Raw genomic sequence first — 19,912 nt, forward strand, 5'->3', positions numbered from 1 at the left:
GCTCACAGGGTCTGTCGTCAGCTCGTGACAGGCAGGTGGTGTCTGTGTCTCTGACCCCTGATGTCCCCCCACCCTGTTTCCAGTTTGAGGACTCTGCTGCAGCTCAAGTGGCAGCGCTCTCTATGCGACCCGGGTGAGGCCGTGGGCCTGCTGGCCGCCCAGAGCATCGGGGAGCCCTCCACACAGATGACGCTCAACACCTTCCACTTTGCCGGCAGAGGCGAGATGAACGTCACCCTGGGCATTCCGAGGTGGGCTTCAAGGGTACACAGGCAGGGTCTGTGCAAGCCTGCTCCTGGGAAGGAGGGGATTTCATTAGAGTGTGAAAGTGTGTGTGTGTGTGTGTATGAGTGAGAGTGTGTGTGTATGAATGTGTGTGTGAGTGTGTATGAATGTGAATGTATGTATGAATGTATGAGTGTGTGGGTGAGGGTGTGTGTGAGTATGAATATGAGAGTGTGGGTGGGTGTGTATATGAAGTTTTGAGAGTATGTGTTTGTGAAAGAGACAGGGTCATCAAAGCGGGGGTCAGGGTTGGAATTTCCGGAGCCCAACTGGTTTCTGCACTTGGATCCATGCCCAGGCTTCTCAGCATCTCCATTTAGCTCTCCACCAACTCCTGGATCCCAGTTTCCTGGAATGCTTGTGAAACTGCAGGCTCCCGGGGTCAGGCCATCTGGTTGCCTGGCTCTGGGGGTACCACTCACCTAGAACAGAATCCAGAGGGACCCTGGCTTTTCAGGTCAAAGTGTGCACCCTGCAGGATGATGGCTGCTGGGTGAGAGGAGAGAACAGAGATCACGCTCACCTGCCCGGCCTGGCCGCTTTCTAGCTGAGTGACTCAGGCTCCTCAGCTTTCTCAGCCTTGGGGTTTGTGGGGAGGAGGAGGGCAGGGGCCACAGGGCAGTCTGGCCAGGCTGGCTCACTGAGCCGTGGCTGAGGCCTGGCTGTGGTCCTTGTGCCTAGTAGGAGCGCTGCAGACACTGGTTCCCTTCCTTGCGTCTCTTGTTTGTTCGGTAAGCCCTTAGTAAGCACTGTAAGTGAGGCATAGGTGACAGGGAGCAAGAAGACACAGCCCTGTCCTTGAGGAGCCCATGCTTCAGTGGAGGAAGCTGACTGCAGGGTCCCTTGCTGTCACATACAGGGCCAGAGCAGGGACACCCTGATCAGCTTATTTCCTCCTCAAGATCCTAAGGTCCCTTGCAGATCCTGAAAGAACTCCAGCATGTTAATGAGAAAGACTTTGCAAAATAGAGACTCCAGGTGCTGCTTTGGCTCAGATGTGCCCTTGTTCCATGACAGGTTGCGGGAGATCCTCATGGTGGCCAGTTCCAACATCAAGACGCCAATGATGAGTGTACCTGTGTTCAATACCAAGAAAGCACTGAAGAAAGTGAAAAGCCTGAAGAAGCAACTCACCAGAGTGTGTCTCGGGGAGGTAATGATCTCCCTCAGACCCAGCTGCAGGCGTTTTCCTGTGTCTCCTCCATCCATCCTCCCATCCAGGAAGAAGGGCCTTTGTCAGCTCTTCTGACTCTGGGCTCAGACTTCACCAGTGAGAGAGGCAGGCTTCCTCTGCCAGGTGCTGAGCAGGGGTGGGTCAGGAAGCTTTAAAAGTAACCACTGGTTCTGCAGCACTCTTATGTGCCTTACAAATAAAGATACTTTCTTGGTTAACTTACCAGCCCTACTGGAGCCCTCCCCCTGCAGCCTCAGGCCCTTCTCAGGAGGTGTGACCTACAGGGCGGGGGTCCCTCTCCCTACCCTGAGAGGGATCTACATTAGTAGCGCTCATTTTAAACTTTGGCTCATGGTCCCAGCCCCTGTGCCTGCAAACTCAGTGTTCCCACTTATAATGCTCAGTCCCAGGCATGGGGCACACCGGGTCCTGTCTGTCTGATTCTAGGTGTTGGAGAAAATTGATGTCCAGGAGTCCTTCTGTATAGGGGAGAAACAGAACAAGTTCCGGGTATACCAGCTGCGGTTTCAGTTCCTGCCGCATGCGTACTACCAGCAGGAGAAGTGCACGAGGCCCGAGGACATCTTACACTTCATGGAAACCAGGTCAGGACTCAGGCCATTTGACTTTTGCACATTCTTATTGTATGACTTTGTCATCAACCTTGAGGGCTCCTGGCCAGAGAACTCCCAGGGCCTGAGGGCTCTTTCCCAGATGATTCGCTCAAGGGAAGTGTTTAGGAAAACAGGAGGTCCTGCAGCCTCATCTGGCTTGTGGGTGTGACTCCATTGCCCTGCCTGCCTCCTACTCTCTGGCCCATGAGTTTCATCTACTCATATTTGGAGGATTTAAGGTATAGGAGTACATGGACCATAAAGAGAACAGAACTTTATCAGAGGGATGGTGCTGTGATGTCAGACCAGCATGTGGTATTCATTTTTGACATGACGTGGTTCTTAATACGTTTATATTCTGTCAGGAAGGAGCCCTGTGCTAACAACATGCTGCTCTTAAACTTAGCTCTATAATTGGGATTAACCTCCAGCTTTTTAAAATAATTTTATGTATTTATTTTGGCTGTGCTGGGTCTTGTCATGGTGCGGCCTTTTGTCTAGTTGCCCCAAATGGGGGTTACTCTCTAGATGTAGTGCAGAGGCTTCTTACTGCGGTGGCTTCTCTTGTTTTGGAGCATGGGCTCCAGGGCACTCGGGCTTCAGTAGCTGCAGTGCGTGGGCTCAGTTGTTGTGGCTCCTGGACTCTAGAGCACAGGCTCTCAGTAGTTGTGGCACATGGGCTTAGTTGCTCCGAGACATATGGTATCGTCCTGGATCAGGGATCAAACCACGTCTCCTGTCTTGGCAGGCAGATTCTTTACCACTGACCCACCAGGGAGGTTCTACCTCCACCTTTTTATGGAAAAGATCTGGTTCCTTTCTGGTAGGGAGATTGAGCATCCATTTTTCTCTCAAGTTCAAGTCACTGTTAGACACTGGATAGCATGGGCCACAGTGCTGAGTGCCCAGGATTTGGAAGGGGTTTCATATCAGGGCTGGTGCAAGCCAACAAGAGCCAATAAAGCACTGCTGACTTGCCACCCGACCCTGGATGGTGGAGCGCAGACTCAAATGGCTGCGGGGTCGGCAGGTAAGAAGGCGGGTGAGGCATTTGGGAGCCCCTGGCCAGCTGGAGAGCATGTCATCTGCCTCGAGAGGGCAGGAATGTGGGCCAAGGTGGCCAGACCTTCTGATTCAAAAAAAGTAATAACAAAACTACCTCTCTTTTTTTTCCTGTCTTTGGTTGTTTTGTGTGTGTGTGTGTGTGTGTGCTTGCTCAGTCGTTTCAGTCATGTCTGACTCTTGGCGACGCTATGGACTGTAGCCCACCAGGATCCTCTGTCCATGGGGATTCTCCAGGCAAGAATACTGGAGTGGGTTGCCATGCCCTCCTCCAGGGGATCTTCCCAACCCAGGGATCGAACTCACGACTCATTATGTCTCCTGCATTGCAGGTGGATTCTTTACCACTAGTGCCACCTGGGAAGCCCTTGTTTGCTTTTACTTTTATAAATTAGTCTCTAATCTGTAAGCATTTACAGCTAATTCATATCTTTGTAAAAGCCCATTGAGGCTCAACTAGACATGTTAACAGGATTTGGCCACGGACCCCTGGCCCCTGTCTTCAGTCTGGAACAGCCCTCAGGTCTTCCAATGCTACTCTGAATCAAAGAACCAAGGGCAGGGTGGAGGCAGGATGTCCATCCACACAGTGATTCCACAAATATTTGCTGAGTGCCGCCCACTTGCAGGGCAGTCCTGGGGTAGTGTGGCCAGGAGGGAGCGACTGTCTTGCCCAGGCCCTCTTCTTCCCTCTCACCTGAAGACCTGGGCTGGCTGCAGCCTGGCCCCACTAAGCAGGTGGCGTATAGGATGGCCAGGGTTGTTTAGATGACCTTGGATGTGAGCTCAGCCCTTTGGATGGGGGAGCTGGCCGGGCTCTGGGGAGCATGTGTGTCACCCCTCGCCAGGGTGGAGGAGGCTCATTCTGTCAGGAGTGCTCTCGGGGTGCTGGGTCATGTCGCAGGAGACCGGACGCCAGCTCAATAATTAACTGGGAGGAACACCTCTCCCAGCATGCCACGTGTTTGTGCTGGCCAGGCAGCCCTTGTCTGAGAAACGGGAATTAGGATCATGTGGCCTCTTGAGAATTACCGAGAGCGGGCCGATCGGCCCTATTTCCATGCATCTCAGGTGTAGGCAGGAAAGTCGCATGAGGTGTGCACCATGCTGTGCCCAGAGTTCTTTCTCTTTATATTCACTTGGGGGATTGAAAATCCATCACTGTTTAAAAATTTCTTCTTGTTAGGGAGAACCCTGACTTCTCTTCTCAGTGGTGAAATTAGTCGGCTCCTTAGTCAGCTCCTACTTGGCATTTGGCTAGAGTACTTAAAGAGCTGTGATAAAGCTATGGGCCCTCGCCCTTGGTGAAGCTACTCTGTGGCTTGGGCAGGCAGGGTTCAAGCGAGAGAGCAGCATCGGGGGGTGAGTGGTTGGGCTGCCTTTGCCAGGCCTGCGCTGTGCAGGCCCCATGCAGACCATGTGGGGATGGGAATGTGCCTTCAGAAGGGTGACCACTCCCCCACACACACCCCCAGAAGCTTTTTCTTTTTTCTTTCTCCTTCTCCCCTTTCTCATCTCTCTCCACCTCTTTTCTGTCTCTCTTCCCTTTTCCCCTCCCTTTCTTCCCTTCTTTTGAATCATGAAACTTTACTTTCTTGACTGCACTGCGTGGCTTATAGGATCTTAGTTCCCCAACTGCAGGGATCGAACCCGCAGCCCCTGCAGTGGAAGCATGGAGTCTCAACTACTGGACTGCCGGGGATTCCCTCATGAGACTCTTTTTCCATAAATGGGAGAGAAAAAAGATAGAAACACATGAGGTGCTTCCCTAATGGAGACAAATAAGCCATGAAGCTCTCCTAAATATTCCTCCTGGCACCCATCCCTTTGGGTGTGTGTGGAAATAATTCAGAAGGCAGGCTGGGGCTGTGAGGTGGGAAGAATACTGAGCTCAGAGGCAGGAGGTGCGTTCCGACCTCCGGTCCCCAGCTGTGTCACACCAGGTTGGCTTCTGTGAGACTGACCCTGCACATGGCAGGTGGTGGAGCTGTTGGCAGGCACCTTCGGAAACAGCCGAGAGTCATGTTCCCTTTGGTAATTAATTCATGTGGGAGGGAGGTTTCTCCGCTGCTGCCCCCGTCCGGCTCCACCTCAGTTGTCACATTCTGACAGATGGCATGACCTTCACAGAGTGATCACTGTGGGCCTGTGGTGACTGACTGCGCCCTGACTCTGGGCGTGTGGCAGGAGTGGTCCCCACAGTTGCAGATGAGGTCAAGGCCCTCGTCTGTCTCTGTCTAGACTCTGGCAGAGCAGAGACCTGAACCTGTCCTTTCAGAAGCATCTCTTCCTCCCTCTCTTCCCAGTTGATTTTATATCTTTCTAAAGTCAAGCTGGGCATCTCCCTATCTGGCCCTCTTGTTCCTGTTCCTCCTGCCTGTTGACCAGGCTTTTTCCTGGATCAGTGGGTAAGGAGCCTTCCAAAGGCAGAAACCTCAGCCAAAACCATGTACAGCTTTAAAAACTTGGGTCGGGGGTGGGGGTTGGAAATTGGGAGGGAGAGTAGCAGTCTGTTGCTTTTACTGAACAAAATAGTAAACACGTGACCGGCTCACTCCTCCAGTTAAGGTGCTGAGTGCCTGTCGTTTCATCCTGGCTTTGCCCCCTGGGCTGGCACATGGCCGGCACCTCACAGATGCTCAGAGAACACAGGCTGGCTGGCTGGGCAGATGAGGAACTGATAGTTTGTATAATTAAAAGCAGTCCATTTGGTGTGCTGTTATAGCCTGACTCAGAAGACCAGCAAGAGGATATATGAAGACAGGAGCAGGGGACAGGAGACAAGGTGGGCGACGAATAGATAACCCAGGAGGAGGGGCCGGGGAAGGCCTGCTGGGCTCTTTCTGCCTCGCGTTAGTCCTTTTAACTTCCTTTGGTTCTAACCTGTCGATGGGCTTCCCTGCTGGCTCAATGGTAAAGACTTTAGCTGCCAATCGAACCCATGGGTCGGGAAGATCCTCTGGTGAAGGAAATGGCAACCCACTCCAGTATTCTTGCCTGGCTATGGATAGAGGAGCCTGATGCGCTACAGTCCATGGGGTCTCAAACGAGTTGGGCAGGACTGAGCAACTAAACAACCACCACCACAGTCTGTCGACGTGCTTTACTCCCACAAAGTACGTTATCACTGCCTTGGAGACTCTGATAAGCTCTTCCACATCTTAGCTCTCTCATCAAATTGTCAGGGCTCCCGCACCAAGGAGACAGAAGTTGTCAGCCCCAAGCACTTCCTGGAGATGCAGTAGGTGGGCTGGGGGCAGCCCTGGCCCCAGCCTGGGTGCCCCTCCTACTGAAGGCCCTGCTGTACTGGTTAGCTGGCCCCACACGGCACCAACAACTGTCACTTATTGAGCAGCCAGCCTGCCAGGCCCCATGACAGGTTTTGGTGGACGTGGGGGTGTTTCTGATCCCTAAAGCAAGATTGCATGACACCCACACTTTCCAGACAAGAGAAGTAAAGTTCAGGAGATCATCGGTGGTGATTGAGGCCATGCCCCCTGGGAATGGCCCAGGAGACCATTGGTGGTGATCCAGGCTGTGCCCCCTGCGAATGGTGGAGCACACTTTCAGCCCTGCCTTTCTGATGCACCGTATGTGCCCCCTCAGCCCAAAAGTAGCAAGAGGGGAAAAAAGTGAGCCGACTGGAGAGGCAAGGTCTCTGTCTCCTGAATCAGTCCCCGGCATCACCTCAAGTGGGCGAAGTCCTTAGAGCACCTTATCCCCGCAGTGAAGGAAGAGTGGAGATGCTGGTACTGAACGGGGCTGCGGGGCTTTCTTCTAATTTTAGATTCTTTAAAATTCTGATGGAAGCCATCAGGAAGAAGAACAGCAAAGCATCAGCTTTCAGAAATGTGAACACGCGGAGAGCCACCCAGCGGGATCTAGACAATGCTGGCGAGTCCGAGAGGAATCGGGTGAGCAAGTCCCCTGGGGGCCCCTTGGGGACCATGACAGGGAGGTCCAAGGCTGGGGCCCCCTTAGGGTCGTGACTCACTGAGTCTGCTCTCCTGGGATGGCTCTGTGACTGTTTTCAGTGCTCCTTGCACTCCTTCCTAGGGTTGGCCCCTCTCTCTGCTTACCTTGGCTTGTGTGTGTGTGTGTGTGGCCACATAGCATGTGGGGTCTTAGTTCCCTGACCAGGGATTGAACCTGTGCACCCTGCGTTGGGAGCATGGAGTCAGTCTTAACCACTGGACCACCAGGGCAGTCCCTTACCTGAGGATTTATCTGCTGCTCTGAGAGCCGAGAAGCAGTGTTTCCTTCTTGGGTGTGGAGGGTCACGACAGGGACCTGCCACTGGCAGCCACCCAGGGCGGCCTGCCTCGCCCTGGGTGCGGGCCCCAGCTCATCCGTCTGTCTGCTCTCAGGGCCCCCTCTCCTCTGTAGGTAATTTTTTTTTATCCTGAGGATAGACTCAAAGTAATGATACCTACTAGACTTTTGGAAGTTTTTTTATCTGTTTTCACTGGCTCTGGCTTTGGCTTACCTAAGCCAGATAAACTGAGACTCACAGAGTACTGGGCAGGGACCAGAGAGGCATTCTGAAGCAGGGAAGTTGGGCTTCAGTGATGGAAAAGGAAGGAGCCAGAGGGAAGCCATTGGAGGCAAAATAATCCAGAAATGATGATACCTTATCTGGGTCAGGAAGATCCCTTGGAGAAGGGAATGGCAACCCACTCCAGTATTCTTGCCTGTAAAATTCCATGGACAGAAGAGTCTGGCAGGCTACAGTCCATGGGGTTGCAAAGAGTCGGACACAACTGAACGACTAAGACATACATATATACATCTGCCCAGAGATGCAGAGGCAGTGTGGAGCCAACTCCCTGGGTCTTGTCTGGGCCAACAGTTCGCTGTTCTCTGCTTGGACAGGGGTGCAATGAAGACTGGTCCCATCCTTTTCCAGCTCCGTGATTTCAGCTATGACACCTCCTCTCTCTGGGTTTGTCTCCTCATCCCTAAAATGAGGATCTGGCCTAGACAGAATTCCAGGTCTCCTGCCCTGGAGTCTACCAATTGGAATGTCTTTGGAAGGCTGCCCAGTCTTAATTCACCCAGGAGGAGATCATAAAGAACTAGGTGCCAGGGTCAGGAAAAATGAATAAATATTTAGTTTCTAAAATGCCAAGGTAATTCTTTTCATCTCCACCCAAAGCATAAATACTTGGAACAATATTAGCACCATCTTCTTTTAATGACTTGGAAAGCCTTGGTACTTTTTTTTTTTCTTCTTCTTAATACAAGGTTTTATGAGTGGTATGTGTAAAGATTTAGGCTGAAGAGAAGGAAGTATGGAATTCAGGGGTGGGTAGGTGGGTGGAAGGGATGTAGATGGAATTGGGAAGGTGGTAGGTACTGTGTGATGAATAGGTGGGTGAGAGGCAGGTGAGTGGCTGGGTGGCTAAGTAAGGAGACAGGCGGGTGGATGGGTGACCAGTACGGTGCATGGATAGATGGCTTCACCAGGCACGTGGTATTGGAGCTCATCTTTCTCTTCCTTTTCCTGGAACCCCAGGGAGAGCAGGAGGGTGACGAGGAAGAGGAGGGGCACATTGTGGACGCTGAAGCTGAGGAGGGAGATGCTGACGCCTCAGATGCCAAACGCAAGGAAAAACAAGAGGAGGAGGTGAGGGGCCTTTGGCCGAGGTGACACCTCTGTCACACCTGAGGGCTGCCCTCCCTGGGTGTGTAAGGACATGCCTCTGCATCATGCTGGAACCATGGGGAACCTTGAAGCAAAACCAGTCTGCCAAACACAACCATTCGATGGAGAAGGTGGTGTTCGTGGGGTGACGAATAGACAGGAGCCGGCCCAGGGCTGCCCTTAAGGACTGGCTGTCCCTGTACCTGAATCAAATTGGGGGACCCCAAGGCCTTCGGGAGGGAAAGTCAGGCCACCTTCTGTCTTTACAGAAAATGAGTCCTTCCCCTTCCCTCTTTCAGTCCTTTACCACCACGATTGCTGCTGGTATGGAGGGGCCAGTAGGGCTCCCAGGTGAGAGAGCTAGAGGTGGGGCACACAGCTCCGAGGAGGGGGCCCTGGGACTGAGGGGCTGGTGTCCCCAGGGGGCAAACAGAGGGCAGAGGCCAGGCCGATAGAGCCGGTGGGGCTGGGGTCAGCCAGCAGATGAGAGCTCTTCTGGGGGTGGGGGGTGGCACTTGTTCTACAAGGTCAAGTTCAGGTTGCTGGTCGGGCCCAAGTGACGTAGCCTGCATTCCAACCCTGCCAGGTCGACTATGACAGCGAGGAGGAGGAGGAGAAGGAGGAAGAGGAGAAGGAGGAAGAGGACATTCAGGAGGAAGGGACCGGCCTCAAAGAAGGCGTTCAGCAGGAGCAGGAGGAAGGCGGCTGGGCCCCCGAGGAGAGCTCGCTCCCCGGTGCCCCCCTGACGCAGCCACAGAAGCGCGCCCGAAGCCGGGAGCCCCAGGGGGCCGAGGCGGTGGAGCGCCGGGCACAGGCGGTGCGCGAGTGCCATCCGTTCATAGAGGACTACCAGTATGACACACAGGGCAGCCTGTGGTGCCAGGTCAGTACCTGTGAGGGGGTCACCAACCCCAGATCACAGCCCCCTCTTGGGCCCGCTCACTCTGACTTTCCAGTAACAGCCTGTAGGGGTTTGAGGCATCAGGCCCTGAAGGTACTTTCATGTGGGAACTTCAGGCCTCAGTACAACCCGTGTGTTGATGCACATCACAGAGGCCGGCAGACACTGTGTTCCTCACACCACCTTTCTGCCTGGTACCACTTCCAGGATTGCAGTGTCCCTGGAAGGCTCACTGGTCTGGATGCCTAGACGTCTACACATACACTGGCTTTAGTCCTTTCCTTTGATCCAGTTCAGTGATTCGTAAATGGTAGCACAGATATGAGTCATTGACCAGAAGTACACGTACAGAGGGATGTGTGTTACACTTTGTGGTCATTGAAAGGACATCAAGGGTGATGTTGAGTGGAGCTCATGTTGAGTGGAGGTGAGTTTCACCAATGACATCTGTGAAAATGGATGGCGCTCTGCTGTTTTCACCTCAGTCTGTGGGACCGGACATGGCTGCCGTGTGGTCATTAAGTCAGCCCACGTTCACATGCCAAGTCCACCGCCTGGCTTGCCCCAGTGGGGCTTGGAGGGGTCTCTCAGGGACCCTGAGTGGTGTGGGGCTGGGGCAGCCCTGTCTCCTGGCTCAGCTCCCCTTCCTCTTGCAGGTGACGCTGAAGCTCCCTCTCATGAAAGTCAACTTTGACATGAGCTCCCTGGTAGCGTCCTTGGCCCAAGGAGCCGTCATCTATGCAACCAAGGGTATCACAAGGTGCCTCCTGAATGAGACCACCAACAGTAAGAATGAGAAGGAGCTTGTCTTAAACACAGAAGGCATCAACCTCCCGGAGCTGTTCAAGTACGCCGAGGTGCGTGTCTCCTCAAGGTCGCATGCTGATGGGTTCTCACACCAGCTCAGGCTCCAGCCGCTCTGTCCTGGCCCTTCCTGGGCTATTCACGCTTCTAACCCATGGTTCCCAAACCAAGTCTGCAGCCTAGGCCACCTCTTGGGGATCTCCAGTGCACATGAGCCTGGTTAAGATTCGCAGAACGAAACTTGCTTAACTTTACTGAACCCAGAGTTTCCCAAATTAATTTGCATGTAGTTTCTTTTCTTGGAAATCGAAACCTCCGAACATAGACTTGTAAGAAATAGTTATACTGAGTGCTGGCTGGGGAGCTGCTTGGTTTATCTGGTGAAGGGGGACCTGGGCCCCACCCAGCAAAGTCCTATGTATCCTGTTCCCCCTGCTTCCCAAGCACACCCATCCTTTCCTCTGAGCTCTCTGTTGCTGCTCCCCAGTTCACTTCATCTCCCAGAACCTTCTGAGATGCTCTCAATCCCAGGCACAAGTCTTCCCCACTGCATTCCAGAGTTGCTGGGACCAGCCCGCTCTTCCCTTGTCTGCACTAAGCTGGCAGGGTCCTCCAGCCTCACACACATCCTCCCACACTGCCCTGCACACGCCCCACCTCTGCCCAGAGCCTTTCACCAGCTGCTTCCCCAGAGGACAGAGCTGGAAGGGCTCAGGCCTCCCTAGCGTCAGCCACTGACAGGGCACACTCGAGTCATGCCCGTGGGATTTGTCTTAACAAGGCCAGGTGACCCGCCGGGGTCTGTGCTGTCTCCTGTGGGGGTGACATGCCCTAGCACACAGCCACTGTGAGCCCCTCCCCGGGATGGCTGAATTGGAGCTTCAGGTCCCTGGAGAGGCCTGGCAGACCCCATGCCCGGCGAAGGAAATCGAATCTCTGCCAGGGAACTTGCCTCACCTACCAGCAGAGCCAGGTCTCTCGGTTACATAAACAAACACCTTTGTTCCTGACTCTGAAAGTGGATAGCGAATCATCTCCCGGCCCTGGCTGATGGTGAGAGAGACCCTGGGCCCAGCCAGCATGCTGTCAGCCGCTCCGCCCACACCATTCCTTAGGCTAGTCCTGGGCCACCTCACGCCCACTTTGTCATCAGCTGCAGCCAAGGCGGCAGCGAGGCCCTGGGGTGGGACATGTCCTCGGGAGGGAGCAGAAGGCAAGGCCCTCCACAACATCCTCTCCCGCCTCCCCCAGGTCCTAGATCTGCGCCGTCTCTATTCCAATGACATCCATGCCATGGCCAGCACATACGGCATCGAGGCCGCACTGCGCGTGATTGAAAAGGAGATCAAGGATGTGTTTGCCGTATACGGTGAGAGGGGATGCGGGTGGCAGGCAGGAGGCCCCGGGTGCCGGTCTAGATCGTCAAGGAGCTGAAATATGGGTGCAGCGAGGGTGGAGCCCACGGGACCCTCAGGCCCCATGAAGAAGGGTCCCTGTGTGTCGGTCCTGTCAGTCCCGTCCCCAGGGCCTCCCCACCCACCACGTGTTTCTGATCTTGGCCTCAGAGGGAAGAGGGAGAGTCTCTTCCTCGCCTCGCCTTCAGGATTTCAGTTCCCAAAGGCACGCAGTGCTGTAGCGGCTCATGTCCTGCAGGGCTGCTCCCCATGCTGCTAGAGGCAGTTGTGATGCCCGGGGACACAGGGCTGCCCACTGAGGTCGGGTCAGAGAGCTGAGTGAGTAGGTAATGGAGCCGGGTCGGGGGGAGCCCTGGAGTTAGGTGACGCTGCTCCCCCCTCTCCCCATCGCCTCTTCACTACTGAACCCCCATCCTGCTCTTGCCACCCCTGTGACAGGCATCGCCGTTGACCCCCGCCACCTCTCGCTGGTGGCTGACTACATGTGCTTCGAGGGTGTTTATAAGCCACTGAACCGCTTTGGGATCCGGTCAAACTCCTCGCCACTGCAGCAGATGACGTTTGAGACCAGCTTCCAGTTTCTGAAGCAGGCCACCCTCATGGGTCAGTCGTGGGCACGTCCTTGGCCTTCCCCACCCCTGCCTGAATCTGTTCTGGGCAGACAAGGCTCATCCCTCAGGCACCCTTCCACAGCCTCGCACGTTGGGGAGAGCTTGGGCTGTCGGTACAGGAAGCGCTGGTGGGTGGGCACCAGACTGGAAGGCCACCTCTGCCTTTTGGAGGAGAGGGGAGGGTCTTCCTCTCTTCAAAATGCAGAAGCAATGTGGCCTCGTTCCCGCCAGGCCCCAAGCTTCAGGACCACCCTCGTGGCTCTGGAGGTGCCCTAACCACCAAGCCTCTTGCTGAGTGCCCCCAACACCTGTCTCTTCCCCTCCCATCACCCCCAGCTATACCTTACAAGCACTCTTGTGTCTCCCAGGATCCCATGACGAACTGAGGTCCCCATCAGCCTGCCTCGTGGTCGGGAAGGTCGTCAAGGGTGGGACCGGCCTCTTCGAGCTCAAGCAGCCACTAAGATAGTGCCCCCTGCGCACCAGCCCGCCCGTCACAGGAGAGAACCGGGAGACCAGAGTCCTGGGCAGTTCACAGTGATGGCGCAGGGCCTGGCAGTGACTTTGGGGGTCCAAAGAGCAGCTGGCCTTTGAGCTGGACTGAGATCACCTGGGAAATGGATGAGTTGCTCATCCTCACCTCTTCCCATCTCAGGATGTGAATGAAGTCCTTACCAGATACCCCCCCAGACCCCCTAACCCCGGCTCAAAGTGGCCGGACCTCCCCCTGTGTTGCAGGATGCCTCGGAGGTGGAACCCCCGGACACCCCTAGGGTAGGGAGGTGAGGTCTCAGTGCTGTGAGCAGGCAGTGACTGCAGGCAGGCTTCCTGGGGGCTCAAAACGGGCAGAACACTGCTGCCCCTTGGCCTGCTTCTGCTGGCTGCACCAGCCGCTGGGGACAGAGTTCCGTAAGAGTCACCCCTGAGGTGCTCTCTCTGGACCAAGCACAGGATGGTAGAGACCTCTTGCTACCCACTTTCTATGCCTGGGGCATGTGGCTTCGCACCCCAGATCAGCCCTGCGCCTGGGGCAGGCCTCTCCGGGGCCCCAGCAGCTCACCCCCACCTGAAACCCTGAATCCCCAGCCGGGCTGCACTGTTGGAGTGAGTTGCCTGGCTGTCTTTCCCTAGCTCTGCTCTCAATCCAGCACTGAGGCCTGTATCTCTCTATAGGCTCTGCCCCATCCGGGCCTCCCTTGACCTCTGGTACCAGCAGCATGGGGCCCTGGCATGGACAGAAAAGTCAAAGGACTTGGACCCAGGCTTTGTAGAACCAGAGGCTGTTTCTATTTTTGTCTAATGTTATTCCAACTCAGGCTGAGTAATAAACATCGCTGGAACCAGCCATTGGGAGGAGAAACATAGAAAAGACTTCAGGCTTTTGGTTTTGTTCTTGGCTCTTTGGTTTATGGTTTCTGTGTTGTGATTTGAGAGCCCACAACTGGAACTACTCAGCACAGTCACAGCTCAGATTCCTCTTCCTGTTTTTTTGGCAGAGGGTGTGGAAGGAGAGCTCAGCCTTGGCAGCCTGCCCCTCTGACCCCAGCCAGTCCCTGCAGTGTCCCCCGTCCACAACCAGCTTCTATTCCTGAGGCCAGGGGAGCAGAAGCTGATGGGAAGGAGCGATGGCTGGGCTGGGAGGGGAGGCCTTGTCTGAGAAAAGTGACCACGCTACTCCCTCCAGACACATGATAACCAGACTCAGCCTGTGTCCTGCACTGGCACCAGGGGAAAGCTGGCAGAAACAGGACTCACCTGGGATTTCCCTGATGATACTGTGGTCAGGATGATACGCTTCCACTGCAGGGGCCACGGGTTCATTCCCTGGTTGGGGAACTAAGATCCTGCATACCCCACATGTGTGTGTGCTCGGTCATGTCTGACTTTGCAACCCTGTGGACTGTAGCCCACCAAGTTCCTCTGTCCATGGGATTTCCCAGGCAAGAATACTGGAGTGGGTTGCCATTTCCTTCTCCAGGGGAGCTTCCTGATTCAGGGATCGAACCCGAGTCTCTTGCCTTGGCAGGCAGATTCTTTACTACTGAGCAACAAGCATTAGTCTAATATGAGCAGGGTTGAGAATCTCCAACTTATTAGAATAAGCCCTGGGTTGTGCCAGGTCACAGCCAGCATCCCCTCTAATTGGTGAGTTGACTTCTCCATGTGAGTCAGACACCTGATTTCCCCACAAAGATCTTAAGGTCTGCACACCTGCCCTCAGGAAGCAGGTGGGTATGTGTGTGTGTGTATGAGATGAAGCTTTCATGGTGCCAAGAACACAGTGTGGTTCAAAGGACACCTTGATAGGCTCTACCTGGAGCCTCAGCAAAGACGTGGTGACGCTTCTGGCCAGAAAGCAAGAGGTTTGTAGCTGCCTCCCAGCCCAGCACATCAGGTCACCTGCTCGCTCAACTTACAAGTTCCTAGCAGCAGGGCTCCTGCAGGGGCAAGAGGAGGGGACATGACCAGGAAATGTTTCTAGAAGCAGCTCTGAGAAGTTCCTATTTAAAAGCTAAGCTTGAATTACTGAAAGAATCGTGCCTTGAGTTCTTTAAGCAGCTCCTCGCTCCTCCCTGGAGAGGTAATCAAGAGCTCTGTTGAGTTCATACAGCTCTGGTTTGTTCGCAGCCCCAGGGAGAGGCCAGAACCTGGGTACCCGGGAACAGGGCTGAACACCTCAGCTCGCCTGGGCTGGGCTTGGTTGTCCCTGGAGCTGCTCAGCGCTTAAGCAGTTGCCCCTCTTTCCCTCTCCCCTCATCCTGCACTCACCCAATCTTTTTTTTTTTTTTTTGATGTACTATCTTTCCATGGGTATCTTTTTTTTTTTTTTTTAAGAAAGAGGTGGCAAGCTTCCCCAGTGACTCAGCAGTAAAGAATCTGCCTACTGATGCAGGAGACTTAGGTTCAATCCCTGAGTCAGGAAGATCCCCTGGAGGAAGAAATGGCAACCCACTCCAGTTTTCCTGCCTGGAGAATTCCAAGGACAGAGGAGCCTGGCAAGCTACAGTCCAAAGGGTTACAAAGAGTCGGACACAACCAAAGCAGCTGAACACAACAAGTTGTTTATTTTTCTGACTGCATGCCGGCATGCAGGATCTTAGCTCCCTATTCAGGGATCAAACCCATGCCCCTTGCAGTGAAAGCTCAGTGTCCTAACCACTGGACTGCCAGGGAATTTCTGCATACATGCAATCTTGATGCTCACTGCACCAGGCTCCCAAAGATATGGGAAGTACACAGGCCCTGCTTTGACTGAGCTCAGGGTCTAGGGCCCCAAACTGACAAGCACATGTGAAATTCAGCCTGTGTGACCCAGCCAGAGGCTGAGGAAGTCACGAGGCATTGCATGAACATGCACCCTGCCTCCCCCTGCCACTCGGGGTGAGGCCCTCACCCACGCAGCTGGCTTTGGGGAGAAGCCAGAGTGGGAAGGAGAAGTGAGGAGGCAGTCGGGTGCCCAGAAGCCAGAAGGGAGGGGAATGAGAATCAACAGTCCAGTCATCACTACCCTCCTCATGTACCCACTCCCAGCCCAGCTCCCCCACCTTCTCCCTCAATGGTGCAGCCCCCCAGGCCTTTCTTTGTAAGTGGTAAGTCAACCCTGTTCAGAGGTCAGGCATCCACTGACCACTGCTTTCCACACTGGCTGCCCAGCACTATTGTCTCAGGGAGCCAAGCCAGCCAGAAACCACAGGCCTCGGGTCTTCTCTGATCCATGGTTCTTGCCTGGAAACATGAACTTGAAGTGCTGGTATATTGAACCAGTCAAACCTCAAGAATGGAGCTGAGCAGCATGGCTGCATTTCAGGCAAGAAACTGAGCTGTGAAATCGGACTCCTCCTGGAATCTTGGGACCTCAGCTGGCCTCTTTGTGCTTCAGTTTCCTTATCTGTAAAACAGTGATTAAAATTAAATCTGTTTATAAAAGCACATGCGGCTATAAATGTTTACCTATATAGCAAGTGGTTTTCTAAGTGGGAGTGAGGGACAGTTTTGCCCCCTGGACATTCGGCCATGTCATCTGTGGTCATCACAGCTGGAGAGCAGGGGGTGCTACTGTTACCTAGTGGGTTGGGGCCTGAGATGCTGCTACATCGCCTACAATCCAAGGACAGTAAAGAATTACCCCTCCACGTTCTGCTTGCTGGCGGGCTTTCCTGGTGACTCAGTGAAGAACCCCCCCTGCCAATGCAGGAGACTCAGGTTCAATCCCTGGGTGGGGAAGATCCTCTGGAGGAGGAAATGGCAACTCACTCCAGTATTCTTGCCAGGAGAATCCCATGGACAGAGGAGCCTGGCGGGCTACAGGCCATGGGATCCCAAAAGTCAATGAGGTCGCAAAGGTCCATGGGGTCACTACTGAGCCCATGAGCACATTCCCCTGGGTGGCCATGCAGAGGCACGGACATGCCTGGAGTTACCGTAAAAGATGTGAACCAGCCAGAGTTCATGAGAGCCCTGGCAGCCTTCCTCACAAAGTCCAGGAAGCTGAAAGGTGGATGCTGTCAGGCTGGCCAAGCATAAGGAGCTCACTCCCTGTGGTTCTACACACGAGCTGCTTCCACAGCACGGCACCTGTACTTCCCAGGTGGTGCTGAGGTGGTTCCATGACCAACATTGCTAGAGAGTGTTAGAGAAATGCTGCCTGACCACTTCAACCCCGAGAGCAGGTCTCGCCAGGTCCTAGCCCTGGAGGGCCTGAAGATGGTGGGAAAGGACCAAGACGGAAGCTGCAAATGGACATGTCCAGGACAGAGAGATCTGAACAGAATAGCCAGACAGGTGGCTTGCGTGAGTGCAGAGCGGCTTCAGTTGTGTCTGACTCTTTGTGACCCTATGAACTGTGTAGCCCACCAGGTTCCTCTCTGTCCATGGAATTCGCCAGACAAGAATACTGGAGTGGGTTGCCGTGCCCTCCTCCAGGGAATCTTCTTGACCCAGGGTCTCTTGCGTCTCCTGCTTTGGCAGGTGGGTTCTTTACCACTAGCACCACCTGGGAAGCCAGGTGGCAGCCGCAAACAAGAAGCATTACAATAGGGACTTCCCTGGCTGTCAGTGGCTGCTGCTGCTGCTGCTGCTGCTAGGCCGCTTCAGTCGTGTCCGACTCTGTGCGACCCCATCCCTGGGATTCTCCGGGCAAGAACACTGGAGTGGGTTGCCATTTCCTTCTCCAATGCATGAAAGTGAAAGTGAAGTCTCGCGGTCGTGTCCGACTCTTAGCGACCCCATGGACTGCAGCCTACCAGGCTCCTCTGTCCATGGGATTTTCTAGGCAAGAGTACTGGAATGGGGTGCCATTGCCTTCTCCGGGACTTCGCTTTCCAATGCAGGCAGTGTGGGTTGGATCCCTGGTCAGGGAGCCTCCAGGCCAAAAAAACAAAACATAAAACCAAAGCAATATTGTAACAAATAAAAGAAAATAAAAATAGTCCACATTAAAAAAAAAAAAAAAAAGCTTAAAAAGAAACATTGCAACAATTGATACTGGGTTAATAAACTGCTCGATTCATAAAAAGAAAAACTGCACTTCCGGGGTGGTCCAGTGGTTAAAAACCCACCTGCCAATGGAGGGGACATGGGTTCGGTCTCTGGCCCAGGAAGATTCCACATGCTGCCGGGCAACTAAGCCTGTGCCGGAAGTAGAGCCGGTGTGCTGCAACTACTGAAGAGCTGAGAAACCCTGCCTCCTACACATGTAAGGGGGTGGGGGTGTCAGGGGGTAACATTGTTTCTTTTACAAAATGGAATCATTTAAATTTTAGCCACTCTGAGAGCCAAACAACAGCATCTCATTGTTACTTTAGTTTGCAATTCCCTTGTCATAATTCTGAGCATTTTTTCACAGGTGCGTTGGCTAGTCTGATTTGCATTGTGAGACTGTCTATTTGTATCATTTGCCCATTTCCTATTGGTTGGTTTCCATTGACCTTTACTGTCAATTTTAAAGGACTCTGATTTCTTACAGCTATATTAATAGATAACCTTTTGTCAGCTGCATTACTTCCCCCACACCCCAAATTAAATGAAGGAGATAAAGAAAAGTGAAAGTGTTGGTAGACTCTTTGCCACCCAGTGGACTGTAGCCCGCCAGGCTCCTCTTCTGTCCATGGAATTTTCCAGGCAAGAATACTGGAGTGGTAGCCATTCTCTTCTCCAGCATATCTTCCCAACCCAAGAATTGGGTCTCATATACTGCAGACAGATTGTTTACCATCTGAGCCACCAGGGAAGCCCGAATGAAATTATACAGACCAAGAACTCACCACCATGTGGTTAAGGAGATTCACTGCTGGCTGCATAGAGCTGTGCTCACTTCTTGACTCTAGTTAGGACAGCTGGTCGTCTTCTGAGGTACAGAGATTGACAAAGCAAGTTCTCCCTTGTGAGGGACTAACAGGAAATCTCCACATGTGATAGCATTTCCATGATGCTGGAGAAACCATGGTAACCGCAGAAAGTTTCTGAGGTCAGGAGCAGAGCGTAGAGAGCCCTGCACTCCTGAGTGGCTGCTCTTAGCTGGGTTCCAGGTGCAGACACCACTGTCCCCTGCATCTCACCCAGGGTGGTGAGGGATGAGGCCAGGCTGCTCCTTTCATGGCAGCGCTGCACAGTCAACACACAGAAGCTTGAGGATGCGAGCCAGGCTGCCGGCTCGAGAGTCCGGGCTCCCGGGCTCCACACTGTGCCCGCCCCCTCCACTGGGGCACTGGGGAAAGGGTCTCACATCAGAGGAGCTGGTAAATGTGAGGATACCACATGCCTCCCCAGGCCAAGGAGCACCCCTCCTGAGTATGCCTCCTGGGCGTGTAGACGGGACAGCCAGGTCTGGAGAGGGGCTCCTGTGCTTTGCCTGGCTGGGGAACTGGCAGCTCACAAGATGAAACTGGAATGAATAAATGGCCAGCAGCCACCTTAAGGAACTAAGAACCCCAATCTATGGCCCAAATCAAAGCGGAGGTAAATTTTTTTAGTATTTATTTTATTTATGTATTTGTCTGTGCTGGGCCTCAGCTGCAGCATGTAGGATCTTCCATCTTTGTTGCTCCTTGTTGCTCAGTTGCTAAATTGTGCCCAACTCTGCCACCCCATGAACTGCAGCATGCTAGCCTTCCCTGTCCTTCACCATCTCCCAGAGTTTGCTCAAACTCTTGTCCATTGAGTTAGTGATGCCATCCAACCATCTCATCCTCTGTCTTCCTCTTCTCCTCCTGCCTTCAATCTTTCCCAGCATCAGGGTTTTTTCCAGTGAGTCAGCTCATCACATCAGGTGGCCAAAGTATTGGAGCTTCAGCTTCAGCATCAGTCCTTCCAATGAATATTCAGGACTGATTTCCTTTAGCATTGACTGGTTTGATCTCCATGCAGTCCAAGTGACTCTTAAGAGTCTTTTCCAGCACCAAAG

General features: G+C 53.7%; 1 protein-coding gene and 1 pseudogene across 1 annotated transcript in view; both read left to right on the forward strand.

Moving 5' to 3' along the window:
- Positions 1 to 13,881, forward strand: part of POLR1A (RNA polymerase I subunit A) — an 84,586-nt gene extending 70,705 nt beyond the window's left edge. Inside the window, exons 25-34 of the mRNA XM_061432653.1 lie at positions 84 to 251; positions 1,303 to 1,438; positions 1,907 to 2,064; positions 6,923 to 7,049; positions 8,651 to 8,761; positions 9,366 to 9,662; positions 10,337 to 10,537; positions 11,736 to 11,853; positions 12,338 to 12,502; positions 12,879 to 13,881. Coding sequence (XP_061288637.1) covers positions 84 to 251; positions 1,303 to 1,438; positions 1,907 to 2,064; positions 6,923 to 7,049; positions 8,651 to 8,761; positions 9,366 to 9,662; positions 10,337 to 10,537; positions 11,736 to 11,853; positions 12,338 to 12,502; positions 12,879 to 12,979 — 1,582 coding nt within the window. The 3' untranslated portion in view covers positions 12,980 to 13,881. The remainder of the gene's footprint in view (positions 1 to 83; positions 252 to 1,302; positions 1,439 to 1,906; positions 2,065 to 6,922; positions 7,050 to 8,650; positions 8,762 to 9,365; positions 9,663 to 10,336; positions 10,538 to 11,735; positions 11,854 to 12,337; positions 12,503 to 12,878) is intronic.
- Positions 13,882 to 13,974: 93 nt separating this feature from the next.
- On the forward strand, positions 13,975 to 19,193 carry LOC133257132 (small ribosomal subunit protein eS19-like; annotated as a pseudogene).
- The last annotated feature ends 719 nt before the right edge of the window (positions 19,194 to 19,912 follow it).

Source organism: Bos javanicus, chromosome 11, assembly GCF_032452875.1.
Source record: "Bos javanicus breed banteng chromosome 11, ARS-OSU_banteng_1.0, whole genome shotgun sequence".
Lineage (NCBI taxonomy): Eukaryota > Metazoa > Chordata > Mammalia > Artiodactyla > Bovidae > Bos > Bos javanicus.